Source organism: Caenorhabditis remanei, chromosome I (assembly GCF_010183535.1).
Source record: "Caenorhabditis remanei strain PX506 chromosome I, whole genome shotgun sequence".
NCBI lineage: Eukaryota > Metazoa > Nematoda > Chromadorea > Rhabditida > Rhabditidae > Caenorhabditis > Caenorhabditis remanei.
Genome location: NC_071328.1, coordinates 8,912,786 through 8,936,211, shown reverse-complemented (window position 1 = coordinate 8,936,211; position 23,426 = coordinate 8,912,786). Strand labels below are relative to the sequence as shown.

Below are 23,426 nucleotides of genomic sequence, written 5' to 3'. Positions count from 1 at the left end.
TGAGGTACATGTTAAACATAATCATTAATTGCTTGATTTGGGACGTAGTTGTGCGAGTTTTCAGCTACAAATAAGATTATGTTGAATGAAAACATACATTTTAAGGCTTGAAACAAAAATGTATACTCTCACCTTTTCATAAATAATTCTATACGATTTCTGAAGGACCATTAATTCCTCATCTTTCTCCTCGGGTTTCCCAACAGTTTGTTTGATAACGAGTTTTTCGTTCTGAAATGTGCCAAAACGATTTTTTTTGGAAACCATGAATATTTCTACCTTTTTTGTTCCGAATTTATACTTCTGCATTGCATTCATCAGATTCAAATCAACTTGTTTCGGATCAACACGACTTCCTTCCGGAACATCGGGGCGGTCCCGAATATTGTTGAACTTGAGAATATTTCGGACTTTCTGAAAATTAAAAGGGTTGATTTCAGGCTTGTGAATTCTCGGCTCCGGCCCGGGTCGAAATACAAGGGATCAATAATAAATTCTTAATTCGAGCCTTTGCTGTTTTCAATAGCAACATTTTTCTAATTCAGGTTAGTGATTGGGTTAGTCTAATTGGAAACTTTCTTACCTGAACAAGCTCATCGGAAGCATTGATGAGCAGATTTTGCAAATATGGAAGAAAATCAATCATCGCAGCAAGAAGCTCTGGTTCTCCTAGGCAAACTTTAGCAAGCATAGAAATCATTAAATCTCCAGATTGCTTTTCAGCAAAATCATCTGCGATTTTTTCAGTCGTTTCTTCGATATCCTCAGGTTTTGATTCGGCCTCTCCTTCTTCATCAACTTCCATACTTTCCCCGGCATTTTGTTGAGGAGGTGCTGACCCTTCTCCACGGCCATTTTTGGGCTTTTCTCGTTTATTCTCAGCTTCTTTTTGTTTTTTCCATGAATAGAATTTCTGTTTGTTGATGAAAAACTCTAAAAACGTCACAAACTCGACGAGTTTATCTGGTCGAGCAGTGAATGATGATTTGAGAAGTTCTATAATGTTCAGAGTACGAGCTGTTAAACCTTTTGTAATTTCTTCCTGAAAAATAAAAAAGGATTTTTTTTAATGTTTCAAAAATCAACCTCATTGTTTTCTGGTTCCTCTTCTTCTTCTTCGTCATCGTCTTCCGTTTCCTGACGAACTTCTTCGATCAAAGGTTTTTCTTCTTTTTCCTCGTCTTCCTCTAGTGCCGACTCGTTTTCCTCTTCCTCAGTTCCTTCAACGTCTTCTTCTTCCATTTGTTCATCATCTGTTGCTTCGTCTACATCTTCTTCCTTCGGAGCGGCATCAGGAACAACATTAGCATCAGCAGAAGCACCGTCGGCAGCTGCGGCACGTACACGGCGTTCTTCTGGAGAGAGCAGAACCTGTATAATCTATTCACAATTAAAATGAAAAAACGAGAAATTTCTTGAGTATTCCCAATATTGAAATTTGAAAACATCTTTCAATATAGTAATGTCAGAGAAAAATTGGAAATAATTTACCCTTGGAGCACTAGTGGGTGAATTGAACACGTATTTAGTTCCACTCATTTCAATTCTGTATCCGGCGGGTAGGAACGTATTGAATCCAAGAACTAAATCAGGAGATTCATAGAGCAATTCAGCAACTTGTTCAATGACATCTGGAGTTTCTATCCTGGAAATTGAGCTAGAATTTTTTGAGAAATACCATCTATCTATATTACCGTTGTGCTCTGAAATCTTTCATAATTTCAAGAAATTTATGATAAATTGGAACGTTGCTCGAAAATGTTTGTTTAATAATTCTCAAATATGCGAGAGCTTCATCGACACGTGGCGGTGCTTCTGGTGGTGGGGGTTGCTGTCGCCTACGAGCTGGAGCGCGTTGTTGAGCATTCCTGCGTGGAGGCGCGCGATGTTGCTCACGAGGAGGAGCTGCGTGTTGAATAGCCACAGGAGCAGGTGCTTGATTTAACTGTTGTTGCGGTGGAGGTGGTTGGCGGTGAATTGGTTGCTGCATTGGTTGTGGAGCATGAATAGCAGGATTCTGGAAGTACTATAGAGGTGTTAACAATTGTTTTCTCTTCCTTTCCACATAAAACTTTGTTTTTATATCTCCAATTACTGCATTGAACAGAAGGAAAAAATTAAAGGCGAGCTTACCTGAGCGTGTTGATCTTGTGGACCGTGCACATGCTGTTGCTGAGGTTGTTGTTGTTGTTGTGAGTACTGTTGGACTCTTTGTTGTTGAACTAACTGAGCCTGTGGCTGAGGCGGAACATTTTGTACGATTGGTGGTGTAGCCTGAGCGGGAGTATGCCCTCTCATGATATTCTGCTCTTGTGAAATGAAATTTTCACAAATTTGTTTCGCATGATTAATTGGCAACGGAGGAGGAGGATTTGCAGCCGGTGGAAGATGTTGAACGGGGGAATTTGCAGCAGCCAGAAGATGTTGAGCCGGAGAATTTGCAGCAATGAAAAGATTCTGAGCTGGAGAATGTTGAGCTTGTTGCTGTGGAATAGGTTGAATTGGGATAGGAGCGAACTGAGCTGCAGAAATTGGTGGCACTTGAGGAATTTGTTGAGCTACTTGTTGAGCGAGTTGTGCAAGAAATAAGTTTGACATCGGTAAGTTCATTATGTTTTGAATTCCTTGAAACTGCATCCGTTGCTGATGTTCCAGGTGTTGTCGAAGCTGTTCTTGACGATTCCTTTCCAATTCTTCCCTTTCCCGCAGTTCTCTTTGTTCTCGCTCATGTTGCTCCTGAATTTGCTGGTGTCTTCTTTGTTGCATCTGGGCTTGTGCATTACTTGCTTCGTTGTTTAAAGTTTGAATAAGATGCGCCAACTGCGGGTCTGGAGGTAATTGATTGTTTTGTTGGGAACTGAGGTTGGCAATCAATTGCTGCAAAGCCACAAATTGCTCTGAGGTTACTTGATTTTGAGGAGGATTTCCACCCCCTCCACCAAGTCCTGGTTGATCGTTATACATACTGCAAAATCAAGAATTTGGGAATATATTGATAGAAAGCAGGACGGAAAATTAAGCTATAGTGTGAGATGTAAAAGTTAAAAAGTATTAAATAGAATTACATTTCTTCTGCTATTTCCAAAGTTTATTATCTTCTTCTTCAAACATGAGTAATGAATAGTAAAAATCGATTAAAACCGCTGGGGAAAACCCCTGAATTTGATAATTCAGAAGAAAATCGAGAAAGAAACAACAACCGTAGAAATAAAATAAGAAAGTAGCTCAATTTTCAATCAATTATTTGATATTTCGAAAATTGAGTAGGATAAGTTTAAGGAATAGATTGATACAATCTGCAAATTGACCACTGAAATATCTGTTTTACATTTGTATGGAGAGAAATTTCCGTCTCCTTTTAAATAAATGAAATTGCATTAAAACCCTGTGAAAAACTATGAAAACGAAGATTATTTTCAAAATATCGTCGGCGGCAGCGGGAGACATATGCGACCGTCTGGTTCTCTGCCGTCTCCTCACTCTAACACGTGTCAGTGAAGCGCGCTTGCGGCAGAGAGAATTTCACGAAAAACGACAAGAAATGCTGTAGAAACGCTTTTATTTCGAAGAAGTGTTCAGATAAATAAATAGGACAAGTTAATATTAAAAGTGCTGATATGAAAATAATGTCTAGTACCCGCTTAAATATTATATTACACATGAAGTACACTAAATGTCGGATAAAGGAAGACTTAGATTTCAATAAACGGAGAAACAGTCGATTTTGTAGCAGTGTCTTTCGGGATTTGACGAATTGGAATGAGAGCAGCGTATAGTTGTTTTCCTTTTTTATCAAAAAAGTCGAGTCGAGCTGATTCATGCCCGAATTCGGCGTAAATAAATCCGCCTTTCAGAAATCCGAGCTGAGACACTGGCGACCACGAAAACCACGATTTTTCAGGGTAGCTGAAATAAAATATTAGGTTCATGCAACACTAAAAATGTTTTACTTGAATTTTAAATTGTCTTTGATAAACTCCTTAATGTGTTTGTCAGAGGCATCTGCACGAGAAGCGGCTCCCGAAACAACATAATGAATCTTGTGATCGTCGTTTCCATCGAAGATGAAATGCTGAAAACTTTTATATAATTTTTCATACACTCTCAAATACAAACCTGTAATGAATGATCATGCCCAGAGAAGTATGCATTAACATTGAATCGTTTCAACAGTGGATCTAATCGCTGTCGAAGACAGTCAGTCGGACCATGCGACGACATAGAATGGATAGGATAATGACCAGATACAATGAGATATTGAGCACTGAAAATCATTATTTCTATTGATACTGAAATTGCGAAAATCTCATACTCGCTCTCTTCCAGATTCGTTTCCAACCATTTCCATTGCTTTTCCGCAGCTGTAACATTCATTGGACCTCTAGGATCGTGTGACTCATTTCGTAACATTTCAATGAATCCTGCATTTTGAATGTCTTTTGTATTTCCACACAACGAAATGGTATCAATCATAATGAAGTCGATTTTCGTCCCATTGAATTCTTCGCTTTCTTTATAGTATAAAGATGGGAAATACCATTTTCTACTTCGTTTTGTATACTCTATTTCTGCAGTGACATTTCCAAAATGATCATGATTTCCAGCGATTGTTAACCATTTTACTTGAAGACTTGGAGAATCGTAGACGGCTTCGAATCGAGACTGAAAAAAGGACACGATTAATAAGATGATAACCGAATCGGATGAATATAACTTTTCGCTTTTCTAATTTATTCAGCCTTTTGTCACTGAATTTATTATTTACACCGATCAGAAGATATTTCGAACGTTCTCAGTCTCAACAATAGATTGTATGGAATACAGACACCAGAAAGTATGTAGGCATTGTATATACTTATTGTTCTCATACATGATTCATACCATATATTTCTTCTATTCCTCTCCCCATCACAATATAATGCGCTGTAGCAATCTCCCACTTTTACTCAGCTGTGATTTTCATCTTTCTATTTTATTTCGGATCATAATTCAAGTTTGGATCATATTGAACAAAGTTCACTCTTCATCGCTTCAAAGTTTTCCGAGCCATCCTCAATATACTATTGTGATTCTCACCTCAAACCTGGGATCAAATTCATCTGTTGGTCCAGTGAAATAGATATTATCCCCCATGTTGAGAACCATTTGAATATCTTTTTCGTTTGCCACCGATGTCATTGTTTCTTTGACTTTAGTCTGTGCTCGTGTTGTTTCCAGAATTGGAATACCTGCAAAACGTTCTGATTATCAAACTGATGTATTAATTTTAACAGTTTCCTTTTTTAAGTGAAGATCTTTTCTAATTAGTTTTTAACAACAATCGTGAAAGAACTTTCGAATTATATATTTTTAGAATTACCTCCAGTATCACCAACCAACAAAATCCGAAAACTGTGTTCATTTCTCTTTGGATCTCTCATATCGGCACTCCATAATGGAATGTTGTTTGGTGAATCTCCACCTGAAAATTTGATCCAGTTATTGATGATTAATAATTTTCAAATTAATAATGACTGAGTGATGGTATTGTGAAGTTAGTTTGGTTAGTGATGAAGAATAACAAATACCGAATGTATCATGCGACGATTTCCAAATACATGGAGAATTCTCCATAATCCGAAAAATATTAAAATCCACAAACAGAATATTAATCAACAAGCAGAAATACAATCGAGCAAACAAAAACCAAAGGTAAATTTGCTGGTTTCGTAGATTTCAAACTATTCTTTATACATAAATTCTTAAAATGCTATACATGATTTTCTAATAGAAAATTGTTTAATTAGTATAAGTGCACGAACACCACCTAAATCCCTGACGAAAAACCAACTGGAAACTGCAATGATGAAGAAGATTGTGACGCAGATTCCTGATATGCACATTAACTTCCGCATTTTTCGTCGAGATTTCACTTTTTGCTGAAATTAAATTGAAAACGATTATTTGTGAAATGAGAATTATTAGAGTTCAGTTCTTGACATTATCATCTCCGACCTAAGAAAAACTAGTCATTTTATATGGAAAGAACAAAGATGAATGAGACTAGACAAAACAATGAATTGAAATATTCGTCACAAAACTGATGAAGTGTAGTTTCCATCGAAAAAAGGATTACTCTTTGGTTGAAATTACTCGAGACCAAATCGTCTAGTTTTTGAATATCGCAAAAATATGAATTTATAGTTACTTCTTTTTGTTTTTATTCGAAAAGAGACCTACTTTAAATGCGAAAAGTCAAAAATAAAAATATTTTGTTTGATAAGAAATCGAAAAATTTTCATGTCATGATGATATTCTCTTTTGATATGCAAATCTTCCGCATGCAATCGTTGGTTGAAATAGCATGACTCATCAGAAGTGCATTGAAGAAAGGAACGAATAAAGATTGTAGGCGTTAGAATTATATGTAGTTAAGTGTTAGAAATATGACGATGAAAGTGGGAAAACTCGATATGACTGGAGATTATTGATGATTGTGAGCTCATCAGGCGTTTTGAACACTCAGAGGGAAAAAACTAGTTTTTCAACATTTTCGCTTGAAATCAAAACAAAAATACTCTCATTGATCGCAAAGAGACCAGGTTGAGACTTCACTCACATTTAAAACAACACGTGCATGATAAATACATTTTCATAAAGAGCTTCGGCAAATGCAATACTTGTCTGTTTGAAAAAATAAAAATAAAAACTTACTGGCATATCCGGGATGAATCGATCAAGTGAGGAAGATGAGTTCGGTCGTTTTTCAGTTCTTCCATCTAGAAGTAACATTTCCATTGAGAAAATGTTCAAGTTTGAGATCCTTCGATCTGTAAAAAAATGAAGTAGATGGATTGAAAATAAGAACAAATATTTATAAACTACGAAAGTAGTATATCAAGATTTTCAAAAAACTTAAACTCCCGAACTATTTATTTAAAAACAATCGATATTATATTCTAGACAGCAAAAAAAACACAATTTCGGTTATCTCATTTTTTCAGATGTTTTCGGAGATTACAATAAAGCGAAGAACATGCAGAAAATGGAGAAATGAAGGAAAATGAGAAATATCCGTATTTGTGTCTGCGTCTCTCAAGTGTCTGTGTTCTCTCGTTCCCATGCTTTGTTTGTTCTTACCGACTGCTCTTTCGTCTAGAGTTTAGGTAAGAGGAATGGAAAAATCAAACAATTGAGATTACGAACACTAAAATGTGATAACTTCATCTTTGAAATTCAGAAAAAACAGTCAGCTGTCGACAAGTGTCAGTTACCGTAATACTTTTGAAAGGAATACTTCACTTGTCTTACTCGGGTCTCGCACGGTTTTTGAGTTTGACAAAAGCTGCGTATAAATCGTAAAAGAGATGCATATTTAAGCCACGTCTTCACTTCAGGGACACGATATGCGTCTATCTCACAACCCTCCATGTCCTACAACTCCAATCCAAATGAAAAATAGGAGAAATTATAAAAATGATTTCAGTTGCCTCTCCAGCTACAAACACCTACCGTAACCATTTCTATTTCTTTTTTCTGGTCTCGCCACGACGTATCTTTGTCATAAAACCCATCCTTCCAACCTCCGGTGTCAATCCTCTTCGTCTGTCTCCGATCGCATCTCGGAGCGTCTTCTTCTTCTTTTTTCTTTTTTTTTCAAAAAACCTTGGCGTCAAGAAAATAGAATAGAAGAAGAAAGAGGGTGTTCAGAGACAAGAAGATCGAGAGAAAATGGGAGGACATACATCGAGAAGAGAGGCAAAAAACGATGAGATGTGATGAGTGTGTTTCGGTTCAAATCCTATCTCTTCTTTATTCGTTCTTCTCTTTTCTGAATTTTAATTCCGAGAGATTTTCAAAAGTTTCTACTCAAAAAATTCACAATTTTTCATTAAAAATTTGTTTACTGATTTCTTTTTCGGATGCTGTGTTCATTAGATCTTGATATAATATATTCTTCTTCTTCTCGTTATTGAACGAACAGATTTGAACGGAACTTATCCTGATCTGGCACATGTTGTTCTTATTCTTCATTTAGAATTCTTTTTTTATTGAGTACAGACAGAGTCAGGTTCAAACCTAGTGAATTCTACATGCTATCCTAAAATGTAATAATTTTGTACTTTTTATGCACTTTCTTACTTGTCAATCACCAGAAATCGGTCACTTTCCCTTATCTTTTCTCCGAAACAAAAACACGAGAGGATCTTGAAGAAATCCACCAACTGACGATCCCTTATTTCTCTTTTTTTATTGGAAGACTTCAGTTCATCCTTCTGCAAAAAAGAAGAAATCTCTCTTTCTCTCTCGTTTTCATCTCAACTTTTTTCCGAGAACTCTTATCACTTTTAGAATTAAATTCTCTTATCTTTTTTAAATAAAAGTTACCAATTTTTTTCTTTTTTTCTTTTCAATCTAAATCTTTTTTGTTCATAAATTGACTCTATTTAATCAAAAATATTTGTTTTCCTTCTTGGATATTTGTCATATTTTCTGTTTCCACACCACCTGTTCCAGAATAAAACTAAATATATAAATCATGTGTCCATTTCAGATTTTCGAGCTTTTCTTGGTTTGTCTTCACTTTAATAATTGAGTTTTTGCAATACTTTTAGTTGCTATTTTTATTTGAGAAAGTTTGTAATCTTCAGTTCAAACTGAAAACAATAGTGTCAGAAAAAAAATATCAAAGAAACTAAAAATAATAAAACGAGAAAGTGAATCTTCAATCCCGGCAAAATATCTTTAAGTTCTTGTTATTTCCCGTTTTTGAATCGTGAAAAGTGATTCAAACTTGTGATTCAACTAATCCTGATAAATCTTTGTGCGCATCACTCTGTTTCGTTTATTCATTTCTCATAGAATCTAGAGCATCTGGCAATGCCAATTAAAAGAAATAGGTATCTTCCAAACCAATGAGGTGTCACTTTTGAAAGAAGTTAAAGATTCAAGTAGATCAGAAGTTGTTGAACTTACTCTTGAAGTAATACATTCACATCATGTGGATTCAGAATTTCAAACAATTTTTCATTAATCCCTATCTTTTCTCCTTCATCTTCTTCAATTTCATCTCAATAACTAATTCCCATTGCATCTCCATTTTCTTCTTTTTGTGCCCTCCGGCGCCTGCTCCCTTTTTATTTCTCTCTGACTATCTCGACTCTCTTCAATCCCTGTACTCTCTAACCATGTGCCCGGCGCCTGACCCTTCGTCGGCCTATGCCAAGAGGCGTCCATTTTTCATTCTTTCCTTCTCTAGCTACTCTTTCTCTTTCTGATCCTTTTTTCTGTGGACAATGTTTGCTAATGCAACAGACTGCTGCTGCAAATGCGCTTCCTTGAAATGATCTTTTGGGAATTAACACAATTAAAAAGCTTGGCGCCGTGCCAGAGACCATTCTTGTTTCTTTCCCGACGATGAAAATTCTGATTGCCAATTCAAGATTCATGATTTCAGAATGTCGACAGTAGTATCGGAGGGAAGAAACGGAGGAAATGAACGTTATTCACCACAAGATGACGTTTCTGAACTGATTCCAAACTTGAATAATATCCAATTGAACGAAACAATGCGTGTACCTTCGTTTGAAAGACTTCCGGTTAGTTGTCATACTTTGAAAACTAAATGAATATGCGCTGATGCATTAAAAATTAAAACAAAAAACTACTGCCGTTAAAAAAAGAGAGAGAAAGAAAAATCCGAATTTCCATTCCTGAAGAATTGTGTTTATAGAGTTTCTATTGTTTTTGAACTCAAATATATGACGAATGACTCAAAACGGAATATTTTCCATATGTAGTTTCATCCCTGATTACATATTTTCATAAAATGTTCAGTGATTCGCAAAGTTTACGAGTAAATAAGCTTTGTGCATGCTTTTGCATACACGCCCCGTGATATCTCCCGAGCTTCATTTAGTTGGAGGTTTTGAGACTAGAATAACGGATACTTCGAAGTGAAAAAGATTCTAATCAATTGATAACTGCAGTAGCTAACTAAATATTGTAAACTATATCGATATGAGTTATTACGATTTCATGGAAGAACTGGTAAGTGTTTTCCTGAGATAAAAATGGATAATTTTCTAAAAAAGGTCATTGTATCCTCTAGAGTAGTGCTTCGAAAATCAGTAAAGCTACAGTAACCTAGAACTTTAGAAATGCCTAAGAATCATCAACTCGAGTTTTTGTTTTCTGGACGAAGTGTTATCAAGATGATAATTCTTTTGGAATGATGATCTAGATTTTATCTGACCATTTTTCTGAATGAACTGGCATTGTCTCCAGTTATTGACAGCCTTCAGTAATTGGTACCATTGGCAATGTTGACACGTGGTACTCTCCTTTTCCATTAGATGAAGCAGGTGCTCTTTGCGTTTTCATAGGAATCATTACTCTTTTCGGAAAGAAGGTCGATGTATACGGTATCTGTCTCTCTGTTTTATAACACTTCCGCGCGGAATATAGATCAAGAGAATCAGAGAAATAAGAGAGGTCAGCTGAGAAGTGTCTCTTTTTCTGTTGTCGCGCACAACACAGCTCCATCCGTCCAGTTGCCATTGCCTCTTCCCTCTGGCATTCATTTTCCTCTTTCTCTCTTTTTTCTCTCAGTCTCTTTATTTTGTATTCTATTTGTGTTGATTTCAACTCCTCACTCTACTCCGCTCACTCATTCTTTTTCCTTCCTTCTCTCTGGTTTCTTCTTCTACTTTTTTCTCTCTTTCTCTCACTTTTTCATTACTATTATTATTCTGTGTCTGTGTTGTATTGTTGTTTCTGTATTCAAGGAGGAATAGGTTTCCTCTAACCGTAGATCCGGACACTTAGAAATATTAGGAAAATGATTGAAGCCGCACTGGAGAATCCCGTTCTAGTCAAGTCTGCATTGGTACGTTTATTTCTGAGGGAGAAATGGTTTCACGAGTGAGAGAAACGTTGTTTACTTATTGATTTAATCGCGGAAAAAGTTTCGAAATGCCGGAAGGTTTTCTCAAAAGAAAAGTTCGAGAATCGAAAGAAATTATTTTTTTAAAGTTGTGATTTTGATGAGAATCACTTTAACAGTTTCACTGATTCACAGAATTACTGTCTGCCGCACAATTTGAGGTTTAAGAGTTCGAAGATTCTGAAATTTTGAGAAGAAACAATTGACAGCTAAAAATAAGTTTGGTTTGAAATGTTTTGTGTCAAAATCAAGAAATTTTGAACCGTTTCGGATGATTTAGGTATCCTTGATGATTCTGAAGGCCGTCGGTTCAGATGAATTAAATGTGAAATTGGTCAAACATAAAAATTTCATCTCAGATTGTCTTTGAATTACTGGAATTCGTCTTCAAATATTTAGTTACCTAATACTGTTTTCGTGTTCATAAAAACTTGAGAGTTCTACTTCGTTGTATTTGACGTTACCCCATATGCATCTACCCACGAAGAAAACTTGTACCATTTAATGCAATTTAATGCATTTTTTGCATTTTTGTGCCATAAAAATGCATTATTTTGCGTTCGTGGGTAGGCAAGTTTTCTTCATGGGTAGCAGGTGTATAGGTAAATAATGCCTTAAGATTACTGTAGATCTACAGTAACCTTACAGTAAGACAGCATCACAAATAATCTAAAATCTCTTTGATTTCTCATATTCAAAATGAAATTTCAGTCGCCAACTCCACGTTACTTTGGTTCATGTAAATGGTTCAATGTTTCAAAAGGATACGGTTTCGTGATTGATGACATCACCAGAGAAGATCTTTTTGTTCATCAATCCAACCTCAATATGCAAGGATTTCGGAGTCTTGATGAGGGCGAACGTGTTTCCTATTACATTCAAGAACGTTCGAATGGAAAAGGAAGAGAAGCGTATGCCGTGAGTTATTTTATAGTTTTTGAAATTAATTGTATAAAAAGGTTTAGTAAATTTTGAATTCGAAAGATCAAATTAAACACCATAGCTGAAGATCGGTGTCCAAAAAATGAAAGAATAACTGCTTTTCTAGTCAAAACGAAAAAAATTGAATGTAACAAATCAAGACTCTAAATTCATTAAATACCTGAACAACAACTGGATTTCAGGTATCGGGAGAAGTTGAAGGACAAGGCTTGAAAGGGAGTAGAATCCATCCATTGGGAAGAAAGAAGGCTGTTTCTCTTCGTTGTTTCCGATGCGGAAAGTTTGCAACTCACAAGGCAAAGAGCTGTCCAAATGTGAAGACAGATGCAAAAGTATGTTATACTTGTGGATCGGAAGAACATGTCAGCTCGATTTGTCCTGAAAGAAGAAGAAAACACCGACCAGACCAAGTTGCGGCCGAGGAAGCTGAAGAAGCAGCAAGAAGAGCTGCAGAAGAATCTTCTTCGACTTCTGATGAAGGTTCATCTGAAATCAAAGAAGAACACCATGAACACCAAGTGAAAAATGAAACCAGTGATGATTCTGAGCAATAGACGAAGATTAAGAAGAAATTCGAAAGAAATCAGATGAAGATTTAGCTGAAGATCTTAAAAAAAGTTTTTATTTGATTTGTTTTCTTTCGGAAATTTTCTTTTCCATTCTTAAGTATTATATTATATTTTCTGAAAAATTGTCAAACTTCAGACAACGCCCCTTTTTTGTTTTCTCTAAAAACTTAGGATCTGGTCTGAAGAGAAAAGAAAGTTTTTTCTGAAAATATGATATACTTTTTTTTAAACAGTAATCGTTTTTTTAAACATTTAAATTTCATTTTATTATTCAAATTTCCTCAATTTCTTTGCCTCTTTCCCCCATTTTCTTTTCAATTTACTACCATCTACCTCCTCAAATTGCACTCTCAGGGATTTTTAAAATGTTTCGGATACTGTTTGTTTCCGAAACCTTATTATGTCCATTTTTATTATAATTTAACTCAGGAAATTTGCGTCGAATACTACCTTACTACCGTTTTGTTTTTTTGTATTTCTATTGCTGAAATCATTTTCTCTGAAAATCTCCACACCCTCACACCGTTGCTTAGTAAAACAACGAAGAGAGGCGCTGAAATAAATCGAGAGTTTGTTTTTATCTGTAATTTTATTCACATCATAGATATATCACAAGAAAGGAGAATGTTTCAGTTATCGGTGAGCTCATGAGTTTTAGAGATGATGGATTGTTGCGTGGAGACCAAGTCGACGATTGTCTGAAACATCACTTATAGACATTTTTCAACACCACATAAAAATACGAAGATTGGATAGATGACTTTAACCCCTTGTAATTGAGGTCAGAAAATGGGAGATAGATATTCAGAAAATGTAGTTTGATGAGAACAGTACCTGAATAGCACTTTTATATATTTTTCTCGCATCTTTCGCTGCGGTTGATTCGAGGACTCCGAACGGCCTGAATTGGCCAGCGAATGGTGACTTTTTGGCTTCAGAGTCTTCAACGTCTTCAGACTCGCCACTATCCTTCTTTTTTTTGTCTTCGCCCTGCAAATATTGAATTCTAATGTTAAATAACAATAATTTAAGGTGAAACCTCATCAGTTTCTTCTTTTTCTTTCTTTGTCTCTTCTTCTTCTAATTCCTTAACAATTGTGAACTTCCCATTGTCGACATCGATTCTGAACCGAATTTCGTAATGAATAAAGTTGCACCATGTAAGTAATTTTTAAAAGAACATATGCTTCCTTACCTTACTGACGGTTCCAAATCATGAGAATCGAATGAATTTACACTGAAGAGACTGATACCGTGTGTTGTTCTGGAAATATTCGGTCAAATTTGATATTGATTTAATTTTAAAATCAACTCACTTTGCTTTTGAAATGCACAGACTAGCCAAACTCAGCTCGTTTTGAAGCTTTTCGTGTAGCGTTACAAATTTATCGGTCAGCTCCATTTTCTCGAGATACAACTCATTTTTTCGCTTTATCGATTGAACTGTCATGTCTGAAAACGTTCTCATTAGATAGATGAAGTCTTAATCTAGTAAAATTGAAAAAGAAACACAGAATTCAGTGGTAAATGATGATTTTATGATCAAAAATGGAAAATACCGACCAAAAATTGAGTGAGAAACGAAAACGCGCTCCAGTGTGCAGTACCATAAAAAAGAGGGAGTTCAAAAAAAAACAATTTCAGAAATAAAAATATTTCTTAAGAAAGAAATTTCTTGCTCGAAAGTGATTTTGGAAAAGCACAATTGAATCATCATGAAAAAAATAGATCAATGCTGATTGAATTTTAAAATTTGGCTTTAAAATTATCTGATATTATCTGGATTAACCAAGACTCTAAATCGACAAACCACTCGTGTGCCATCGTAAATTATAATCATTCCATAACACCATGACATGCCCTTTCTTAAAATATTTGAACGTGAAAGATTAGAAATCGATTGAAATGTGAGAACAATCAGTTCGTAATTTTTCAGTCGAAGGAACGCCTTCAAAGCAAGAGATTTCCAATCGAGACGTAAGTTTGTGAAAGGGGCGTGGCCTGATTCTTGAATACTGATATATTTACAGAAATGGTTTCAAAGGAAAAAGAAATGAATTTGGTTCCGACAAGACCTCATTCGAGAACTCGTCTTGAATACCGTTCAAATGGGATATCCATTTATTATAGACGTGCGAATGACGGCGTCGAAGAAGAAATGATGAGACTTCGTGTGATAAAAGATGAAAATCAAATCGATGATTCTCTTCGCTCGTCTAAATCTTCACCCCCAGAATCATCCTCATCGATTACCATTCCGTTGGAGTCTTCGAATAAGAAAATGAAAATGAAAATGAAGAAAAAAAAGAAATCGACCTCTTCAAAACACAAGAAGCGAAGGACATCTCGTCCATTTAATGTTTCGAAAAAATGGAATAAAAAAAAGAAAAAAGAGGAAAAGATAGATTGGATGGATGAGGATACAATTCGTATTCTGAATGAATTGCAGATTTTGAATCACAAAATTCGAAAAAGATTCCAAGTTGGTACTATTTGTCCATCAGCTGCACAGAGATCAAACTTTTCGTAAGTCATCGAATATTTGGTGCTCTAAAAGTATACAAAACTTCAGAATCACTTCCATTTCTTCTTCATCTTTTCCTTCTATTTCTGCTTCGAAGTCATCGAAATCAACTCGAAACTCTTCCAAAAAAGACAAATCAATTTCCCCAGTTGGCACTGCGGAAGCTTTTGATTATTGTGGACGGTAATACTCGTCTGAATTCTGAATATCGACGCCATCTTTGATATTTCAGACCTATCAAATATCCATTTTACGCCAATTCGTTTCCTGGTGCTCAACCTGTTCAACCTGAGAAAAAACCCAAAGAAGTCCTTCTGATGAGATCCAAAAAAGAAACGGTATTTTAGATTTTGGCTATCCATTCTAAATATTTTTCTTGATATTTTCAGCAGAATGACGATTATTCTAAGAATCCTGATCCTTCTGATTTCTTGAAACCGCCAGTTCCTCCAGTTTCATCTTCTTCGTCTTTCTCCACTTCTTTTTCAAATTCTTCAGAATCAGAATACAAACCAAATAGTCAGAAATTGACACGTGTCAGTTCTGATACCAAATTTCCGAATGCTCGATCTCCTGCAACACGCGAAAAACTTCGATTGATGGTGAAGGAATGTATTTTGAAAAAGATAATTAGAGAATCTGGAAATGAGAATTTGGATAAATTCACTGGGAGATTGAAGAGACTTCGGACAGAAATTGATGGAATAGAAAAGAAAAAAGAAGAGAAAAAGATGGAAAAGGAGAAAAAAGAAGTAGAAGAAGAAGAAGAAGAGAACTCTTGTTCCAGTCTTAAGACGATTTACTCAAAGAGGTATGTCTCAGACTAAAGATTCAATTGACCAGTCAATTTCTATTTCAGTATGAATTCGATGGGATGTGATTCATGTAACAGTTGTGTTGAATGTATCATTTCTTGCACAGAGGAGCATTCGGAAAAGAGTAAAAACCCGAAAAAAAAGAAGAATAAAAAGAAGAATAAGAACAAGTCGAAGGTGAGTTTCTCGCAACATTTGAGAATATCCTCTGATTTTCCAGAAATCTTTTCGTTCGTCTTCAACTTCAACTGCTTATAAATCTTTCGAAAGTTCGAAGAGTTCAGGCAAAAGAGTCAAAAAGTTGATGAAACGACAACTGTTCTGATGTCGAGATCATCCAATGAAACTAGAATATCAATGTGTTTTTTTTTGTAATTAGGGATAAAGAATTCAGTTTTGATTGGCTTAAAACCGTTTATTCGTGAGAAATACTTGATTATTTTCCTGTTTTGAATGAAAAATAATCGATCGATGGGTGAAATTCGAATCTATGTACAAATAGATTATCAGTTGAGAATTGAAAACTAAAGATCTTTGGATACAGTAACCATAATGACTCCGACAAGAGTGAAGGAGTAGGCGATACCGAGCAGAATCAGATTTCGTTTTCCCTGAAAAAAAGAAACCATTTTGCCTCTATTTCCATCTTTTTTATATTTACCGAGATCTCCTTAAAATACAAAACACTCCATGCACTGACAATCAATCCAGGTGCAAACGAACAAATTGGATAGGAAATTGTCTGAGATAACTTCTCGTTTCCAATGAAGAATCCACCCATTCCGATTGCGAAAAGAAGACCAGCAAGAAGAGATGGAAGGATCAAATATGGAGGAAGGGAAGGTTGGTTCTTCCTGGAGAAAGATGGACGAATTCACAATCTCATCTAGATGAAATAACTCACTTAACACCGGAATAAACTGCCAAAACAAGTGTCGATGTTGGCATAATACCCAAGAAAAACGAGAAAAGATAGGGTAATCCTTGAGTTGGAGCGCCTGGATATAAATCTGGTCGATTCTGGATGAAAGTGACTGGAGTGCACATGGATCCATAGAAAAGACCACTGAAGATGGCAGCCAGGAAACATCTAAAAATGATTAATTAGAGGGAATAACACGATCAGGAGAGGTCATTATGTCTGAGAAAACTTACACGATTCTAATAACTGGAGACACATGATGAGGATGTGGGATGATGTCTTCTCCTTCTGAAGATTGGGTTGCCATCTGAATTAACTTTGTAAAAAATTCAATGTCTTGTTTCGAAAATTGGTAAAAATTTACACTTTTCTCTGATGGAATTTCTCCTCCTGATGCCAATTTCTCTGAATTCTTTGGCTTGTACACGTGACTTTTGATGAATAGGAAGAATGAACTTCTGAAATTTCTCTTTATTCATATTTTTTCAATGAGAAACCAACCCAATAACCAAAACGATAACTCCAAAATAGTTGAGAATAACAGAACTTGGAACTCCTTTCGGTACTCCAAACAACCCATATCTTGATGTTGCCCATCCAGTCAAACAGGATACTGTACTCCAAATAAGAATTGGAACTGCTAATCCAAGACGATTCATTATCAAGAATGCGAAAGCGTTTGCTTGAAAATGAATTTTGAGACCGGTCTTTTCTGAAACTGAAGGTACTCACCAATACACCAAAGGGCTCCTCCCAACATTGCCAACGGATAAATTGGTGGGAATTCGAGGAGAGCGTGAATAGCAAGACTTGTGATGAATCCGCCGAGGCTCATGAAGAATTGAACCATAAATCCTGGAACAGAAATTAGTTAGAAATTCATTTTACTAAAATTCCGAAATATCAGATGTTTTTAACTTACCATCACTAGACGGGAACCTTTTAATCGGGGCAAAAACTGATCCGAGAGTGAAAGAGGCCGTCAGACATGCCAGTATTCCAACAATCATTCTTCTTCTCGTCAAAGGAAAACTGAAAATGACAACTGAAATTTGGCTGGAATTCAGATTATATAGAACTTGTGAACTAGGCGGAGTGTCATCGAAAAATCAGTTCAAATGGCTTAAATTTGAATTTCGAGGTACATAATTTACATAAGACTCCCGCTTAATTCCCAACTGAATTGTGGTGAAAGATACGGTACGGCGGATGGAAATGGGAAATCATGGAAACAGAGAAACAGAAAATAATTGAACGCATTGAACAGTTTTTATGAAAATTGGCATGGGGGATGAGTGATTTATAAAGGTTGAAATGAAAGGGGAAGTCCAAAGGGATACGGTAGATTGATGGAGTGACGTCTGTGAGAAATCTAGAAGGGGAAAGTGCAGAATCAGAGAACATTTTGAACTGTTCTGTATGGTTTTGAAAAATTAAGATGATGTGGAGATGGTATGAAAAAGATATCTTTCCGTGGTACCATTCAGAAAGCTTCTCAATGAAGTAAATCATTATTGAATTTTGTTGATATAGTCCAACCATGTATTACTTTCTCTTTCTCTTCCCGTATCCATTCATTTTCTATCTACAATACTTCTCGTTGCCTTCAAAAATCACTCTTATGGTCTCGAACTGTCATAGAACAAATCATTTGATCGAATTCGCAGACGATTATGATAATATTTCAGACCGACTCCTGCAAATTTTTCGGCCGCAATGTTCACATATCTTCACTTTTGGAACTTATATGACAACCTAAATATTCATGTTATTGTACTCTAAAAAACAATCAAATTACTCACTGTTCCCCCAGTTCCGGTTCAATAGACAAGACCATCGGAACACAAATCTATTTTTATTTTTTCATATGATGAAACCAACCAGATGACACTCTTTATCCAATAAGAACAGTCTGAAATAAATGTACTTTGTAAAATGGAACGGACTGTTTGATCGAGTTCACATGGGAATTTATCAGATTTCGACCAGGTTCAATACTCGGAAACCGAGATTTGTTCGGAAAAGAAGAGTGTTGTAGATGCACAAATTGGATGAGAATACAACTAAAACTTTTATTTTTTAATTTGAAAAAGTGTATTCCTTTCGAGTTCATCTAGTTCTTATTCTCTCCCAAGTTGTTCAAGTAATCATCGAATTCCTGTTGATTAATTGACTTCTCTTTTTGAATTGGTGCATCTGATCCTCTTGCTGAGAACTCTTTGACATCACTCAATGTTTTCTGTGCTTCACGACTTTTTGTATTTCTCGGAGCACCACGAAGTGTTCGAGGAGGTGGTCGAATTGACTCTTTCGACGCGTTTCTCTGAGTTTTATCCAACTTCATCTCTGATTTTTTCGGTGTTTCGTCCGGAGTTCTCGCATTCGGAGTTTTTGGTTTCGATGGAGGTTGAGAAGGAGGTTGAGACGGTGGTTCGATTTGTTTTTGAGAAGGAGTTGAAGTCGTATTACTGGTTGGTTGTTTCAATGTTTGTTCCTGTAAAAACAACAGATGATTTCAGATTTTTCCAGCTTCTTATTTATACCTTTTCAGTACTTGTTGTACTATTTTGTGTCTTCTTAATTATCTCATCATTATTCGAAGTTGGCGGCGAGGAAGTTTTATTCTTCTTGCTTTTTTTACCATCTGCACAACCAATTAGAATGACACCAAACAATGTTGCATTCACTAAGAAAAATGAAGATTTTAGCAAGAAAAACAACAATTTCGCTCTGAAAATTAGAGAAAAGTTTATGGAAGTTGAAGTATTGAGAAGGATAAACTCACATCATTTTGAAGGAAATAAATTGAAAATAATGGAAGAACTTAAGAATTTTGTGGAATCAGAAATGAGAATAGGAACGTTTCAGGGCAATGTCACATACGTTTCATTGAACTTTCTTACTTTTTGACAGAAGTAGAATGCATTCAATCGTTGCTTTCAATGTTGTTCTCAATTCCAACATGTTTTTGAATCTAGCGTCCCAAATGACTTACTTTGAAACTATCCAGATTTTTTCTTGCAAAAAAAACCAATCCATTATCCACTTTCAAGTTATCCTTATCATCCAAGAGGCCGCGTGTCCAGAATAATATTCTTTCAGAACACCCCCGTAATCCATTTATTAAATTGATATTTTCCAATTCTTTTTTTTTAGAAATTTTCAATCATTTTTGAGAAGCTTTGAGTGGGCGAATCAATGGAATTTTTGGCAATCAGGTAAGTATGAAAGAGAGATGAACGAGAAGCATTTGAAGTATCTCTACAGATTTCCAAAAAATGTTTGAGTTTTTATTTTTTTTGAATATTTCTGCATCCAGATTGATATAGTTTTTTTTTCTATACTCAGAACGAGTGCTACAAAACCAATCACATAGGAAACTTTAGTTTTTTTTCTATATCCTTTCCTATAAGCATGTTCGTCCGGTACTTTTGACGACACATATCCCAATTCACACTCTATGAACAATTGTCATCTGTCACAATCAATTGGAAATTTCTCTTCTGTTACCATATTTCTTCTCACTTTGGTTCCGTTCCAATAGATTTCCATCTTAAGTTTGGATCAAAAGATTTTCCATTCCGTCTACTTTCTCTGTCTATGTCTTCAACTGACCTTGAATTCATTTCTTCTCTACACCTCCCTTATTTTCACGAAAGAGGGTCGATTCATTGTCAGATAAATAGCGGAAAACGTCGAACGACCTCTTTTAAAAAAGAAGATTGTATCATATTGAGAGAGAAAGAAAGAAGGTTTTGTTGTATTCCCTCAATTCAAATTGAGTTTGTACTTTTGATGTTTTTTGTGTAAAGTTGCAAGTTGCGAATTCTGAAAGTAGACGTGTTTTTAATTGACAATGTGATAGTTCTTCATGTGGCTAACTGCAGTACAAAGAGACATGCTGCCTAGTTTTGATAAGGTTTGTTTTTCTGTGCCTACCCCAGTATTTTATGAATAACAAAAATATGCTAATGAGATAAATATTCTATTCTTTTCTTGGTAGAAAACAAAAAATTACGTTTCCATAATGATACATCAAGCTTTTTCTTTCAGTTCGAATGGTAAACTTGTGACGTCTGCAAAAATTAAAATATAATTTAAAAATTTCATTTTCTAAAAACTTCCTCTATCACCTCGTGTATCCATGACTATGGCATAATGGCGGTTTCGAAATGTTTCAGAGCTCAGATGAGAATCACGTCATGTTGGACTGTGAACAGTGTTGTTGAGCAAATATTAGAGTTGAGATCAAATCACATTTTTAGGTGAGCATATTTGTGATTTCTGAGTGAAACGTTCTCGATTTTCTGCCTTCTCATGTTTTATAAAAGTTCACAAAGTTTGTGAATCACTATCAGAAATTTATAGACCAAAACTTTTTTGAAAAATGGTTCTTTATAAAATTTCTTTCAAAATCAGTTATGATTCATGAAACAGTTATCTTTGAACTTCGTTCGATGCTCTGGCAAGGAAATCTGAAAATTTCCAAGAAAACGAGTCATCTCTTTCTTTATTTGTATTCTGTTCTCTGTCCGTTTCTTTGTTTATACTAGACTCCATCTTAGTGTATTCTCTCTGTTATCAGTGCAACGAAATGACCAACTTGTCCATTACGTGGCATTCAAATGTTCATTCAAAGGGGGAGTCATTCTGTAAAATACATTCATATAAATACTTATGCATTTCTGGTTTTTATATTCAAGTGTTTTCTTTCTTTTCTTTCCATTCTTTTGTGTCTTTTTTTCATTGGTTTCCTATCAACTGGAACCAAATTGTTCGTTCATCGTCATTTTGCTTATTTTCAGAACTCTATCAATGTTGATTTTAATTCATCAATTTTCAGAATGTCCGCTGAACAATTCGTTGGTCGCTGGAAGCTCGTCGAGTCGGAGAACTTTGAGGATTATCTCAAAGAGGTTGGAATTGGATTGATTCTCCGAAAAGCTGCATGTGCTGCCAAACCAACATTGGAGATCAAAGTGAATGGAACCACGTGGCATGTGAATCAACTCAGCACTTTCAAGAATACCACGTTGGAATTCACTTTGGGAGTGGTTAGTTCTACTCTTTAATTAAACAATTATTTCATAGTGTGTAGTAGAAGTAGAAGACATGAGCTGTGTAGTTTGAGAGCTCTGAAATTTTTGAACTAGAAACTTCATTTTAGCAAATGTATGATTGAGATTTCTAGTTAGCTAATCGAGCCCCTGCACCCATCCTCATATTTTCGGACACACCGAAACCTCGAAGCTTTATAATTTTGCCCAATTTTTTATTTATTTAGTTCAAACCATTTTTTCATCAGAAATTCTCTGAGTTGATAAGAGAAATATTGGGTCAAAGTGCACACAGAGACACGTGTTTACTGATGACAACAAGAGAGAAAAAGAAGAAAGAACATGTGAACTTTGTATCCATGAGAATGTAGCTGTTTGGATGTTCTGTGTTCTTTGTGAACCGGATTTTTAAAATATTTTTATTTCTGAGCAAACGTTTTTACACAGTTCGAAAAACTGATTATGCATAACCAATGCTCTTTCTATACACCTAATTCATTGCAGGAATTTGACGAGACGACTCCAGATGGTCGTCAATTCAAGTCAACCATCACAATCGAAGACGGAAAAGTAGTTCATGTTCAAAAGAAAATCAAGGATTCTGATCATGATTCAGTGATTACTCGTTGGTTGGAAGGAGAGAAGCTCATCACAACCCTCCAATCGGGATCCGTTGTTTCTCGTCGTGCTTATGTTCGCGAATAGGGTTTTTTCTTTCGAACTATGAACTCGATTCATCTATTTTTGATATGATTGACAATGTTTTTGATTCAATAAACTGCCAAAAGAATGAAATTGTTTTTGTTTATTTCTGTGTCAAATGGATGATGTGTTATAAAGTGAAACGAGTGGTTAGAGTAACCTGTATTTCAATTATTTTCTCTTTTTTTGTTTACATCTTTTTCTTTTTTTATGGTTGGTCATACCTTTTTGAGCTGTTTATAAGGAGGTTTTCAGATGTTTGTCATAATTTCTTTTAAAAATTTTAGTCTTCTTTAGAAATCAGTATTCTTTTTTTATCCAGTCCGAATAGCTTTCACACTTTCTAAATAATATTGCATAAACCTAAGAAATCCCAATTCTGGGAAAGAACTCAACATCGAACTTTCATTGATCAAAAACCGCTAAAAAACAATTTTTGAAAAACAAACAATTCAGTTGACAAACCACGAAAAAACGACTGTTTGTTCGTTTCTCCCTCTCTTCATCATACAATTTCACAACTTTAGAAAAGTGTGCTTTTTTGCTTTTAATGCTAGTTTCTAACACTTTTTGTGAGTCTGGATGCTTTGCTGGAAAAGCGCCGAAAGTACGACAGCTCAGTGCTGTTTCAGAACATTTCACCGCCTACGAGGTTCTCAAAACATATTTTTCTTCAGATCTTTGTTCTCTTGTTGTCAATTTTCTCATGCAAAAATACAACAGAAAATGAATCATTTCTCTAGAAAACCATTAGCGAAAAATGAAAAGGTGAGAGAAAGAGAGATGAGGAGAAGAGACTCCGCCCATTTCTTCCGTTATCAGTCGGTTTATCAGGCCACCAAAAGACAAATTGTTCTCGAAAGAAATGGAGAGAAAGATGGCATTGCTATTCATTCTCACCTCGTTTTTCAATTGATCTATTCTTTCCGTCTTCCCCTTTTTCTTCTTTTTTTCCACCTACCGTTTCATAA

The 23,426-nt window shown here is 35.5% G+C and overlaps 7 protein-coding genes across 7 annotated transcripts; 3 read left to right on the top strand and 4 right to left on the bottom strand.

Moving 5' to 3' along the window:
* Positions 1 to 3,692: 3,692 nt before the first annotated feature.
* Positions 3,693 to 6,777, bottom strand: GCK72_001836 (uncharacterized protein; the record flags this gene model as incomplete). The annotated part of the gene is made up of 8 exons (XM_053723146.1): positions 3,693 to 3,906; positions 3,951 to 4,072; positions 4,117 to 4,264; positions 4,313 to 4,662; positions 5,077 to 5,228; positions 5,360 to 5,461; positions 5,831 to 5,918; positions 6,694 to 6,777. 8 exons carry the CDS (start codon positions 6,775 to 6,777, stop codon positions 3,693 to 3,695), a joined length of 1,260 nt encoding a protein of 419 aa, XP_053591791.1.
* Positions 6,778 to 9,437: 2,660 nt separating this feature from the next.
* On the top strand, positions 9,438 to 12,420 carry GCK72_001835 (uncharacterized protein; the record flags this gene model as incomplete). The annotated part of the gene is made up of 3 exons (XM_053723145.1): positions 9,438 to 9,578; positions 11,636 to 11,842; positions 12,049 to 12,420. The coding sequence occupies 3 exons, from the start codon at positions 9,438 to 9,440 to the stop codon at positions 12,418 to 12,420; spliced, it is 720 nt and encodes a 239-aa protein (XP_053591790.1).
* A 644-nt stretch (positions 12,421 to 13,064) lies between these two features.
* On the bottom strand, positions 13,065 to 13,885 carry GCK72_001834 (uncharacterized protein; the record flags this gene model as incomplete). Its single annotated transcript, XM_003114973.2, has 5 exons — positions 13,065 to 13,133; positions 13,270 to 13,425; positions 13,475 to 13,559; positions 13,631 to 13,699; positions 13,752 to 13,885. 5 exons carry the CDS (start codon positions 13,883 to 13,885, stop codon positions 13,065 to 13,067), a joined length of 513 nt encoding a protein of 170 aa, XP_003115021.2.
* A 582-nt stretch (positions 13,886 to 14,467) lies between these two features.
* Positions 14,468 to 16,099, top strand: GCK72_001833 (uncharacterized protein; the record flags this gene model as incomplete). Its single annotated transcript, XM_003114819.2, has 6 exons — positions 14,468 to 14,961; positions 15,008 to 15,142; positions 15,192 to 15,297; positions 15,349 to 15,770; positions 15,819 to 15,951; positions 15,995 to 16,099. The coding sequence occupies 6 exons, from the start codon at positions 14,468 to 14,470 to the stop codon at positions 16,097 to 16,099; spliced, it is 1,395 nt and encodes a 464-aa protein (XP_003114867.2).
* Positions 16,100 to 16,298: 199 nt separating this feature from the next.
* On the bottom strand, positions 16,299 to 17,706 carry GCK72_001832 (uncharacterized protein; the record flags this gene model as incomplete). The annotated part of the gene is made up of 8 exons (XM_003114838.2): positions 16,299 to 16,385; positions 16,436 to 16,628; positions 16,679 to 16,864; positions 16,930 to 17,003; positions 17,061 to 17,154; positions 17,198 to 17,378; positions 17,429 to 17,551; positions 17,619 to 17,706. The coding sequence occupies 8 exons, from the start codon at positions 17,704 to 17,706 to the stop codon at positions 16,299 to 16,301; spliced, it is 1,026 nt and encodes a 341-aa protein (XP_003114886.2).
* A 1,103-nt stretch (positions 17,707 to 18,809) lies between these two features.
* On the bottom strand, positions 18,810 to 19,486 carry GCK72_001831 (uncharacterized protein; the record flags this gene model as incomplete). Its single annotated transcript, XM_003115076.2, has 3 exons — positions 18,810 to 19,190; positions 19,240 to 19,426; positions 19,482 to 19,486. 3 exons carry the CDS (start codon positions 19,484 to 19,486, stop codon positions 18,810 to 18,812), a joined length of 573 nt encoding a protein of 190 aa, XP_003115124.2.
* Positions 19,487 to 21,540: 2,054 nt separating this feature from the next.
* On the top strand, positions 21,541 to 22,458 carry GCK72_001830 (uncharacterized protein; the record flags this gene model as incomplete). The annotated part of the gene is made up of 2 exons (XM_003114879.2): positions 21,541 to 21,750; positions 22,258 to 22,458. 2 exons carry the CDS (start codon positions 21,541 to 21,543, stop codon positions 22,456 to 22,458), a joined length of 411 nt encoding a protein of 136 aa, XP_003114927.1.
* Between the last annotated feature and the right edge of the window lie 968 nt (positions 22,459 to 23,426).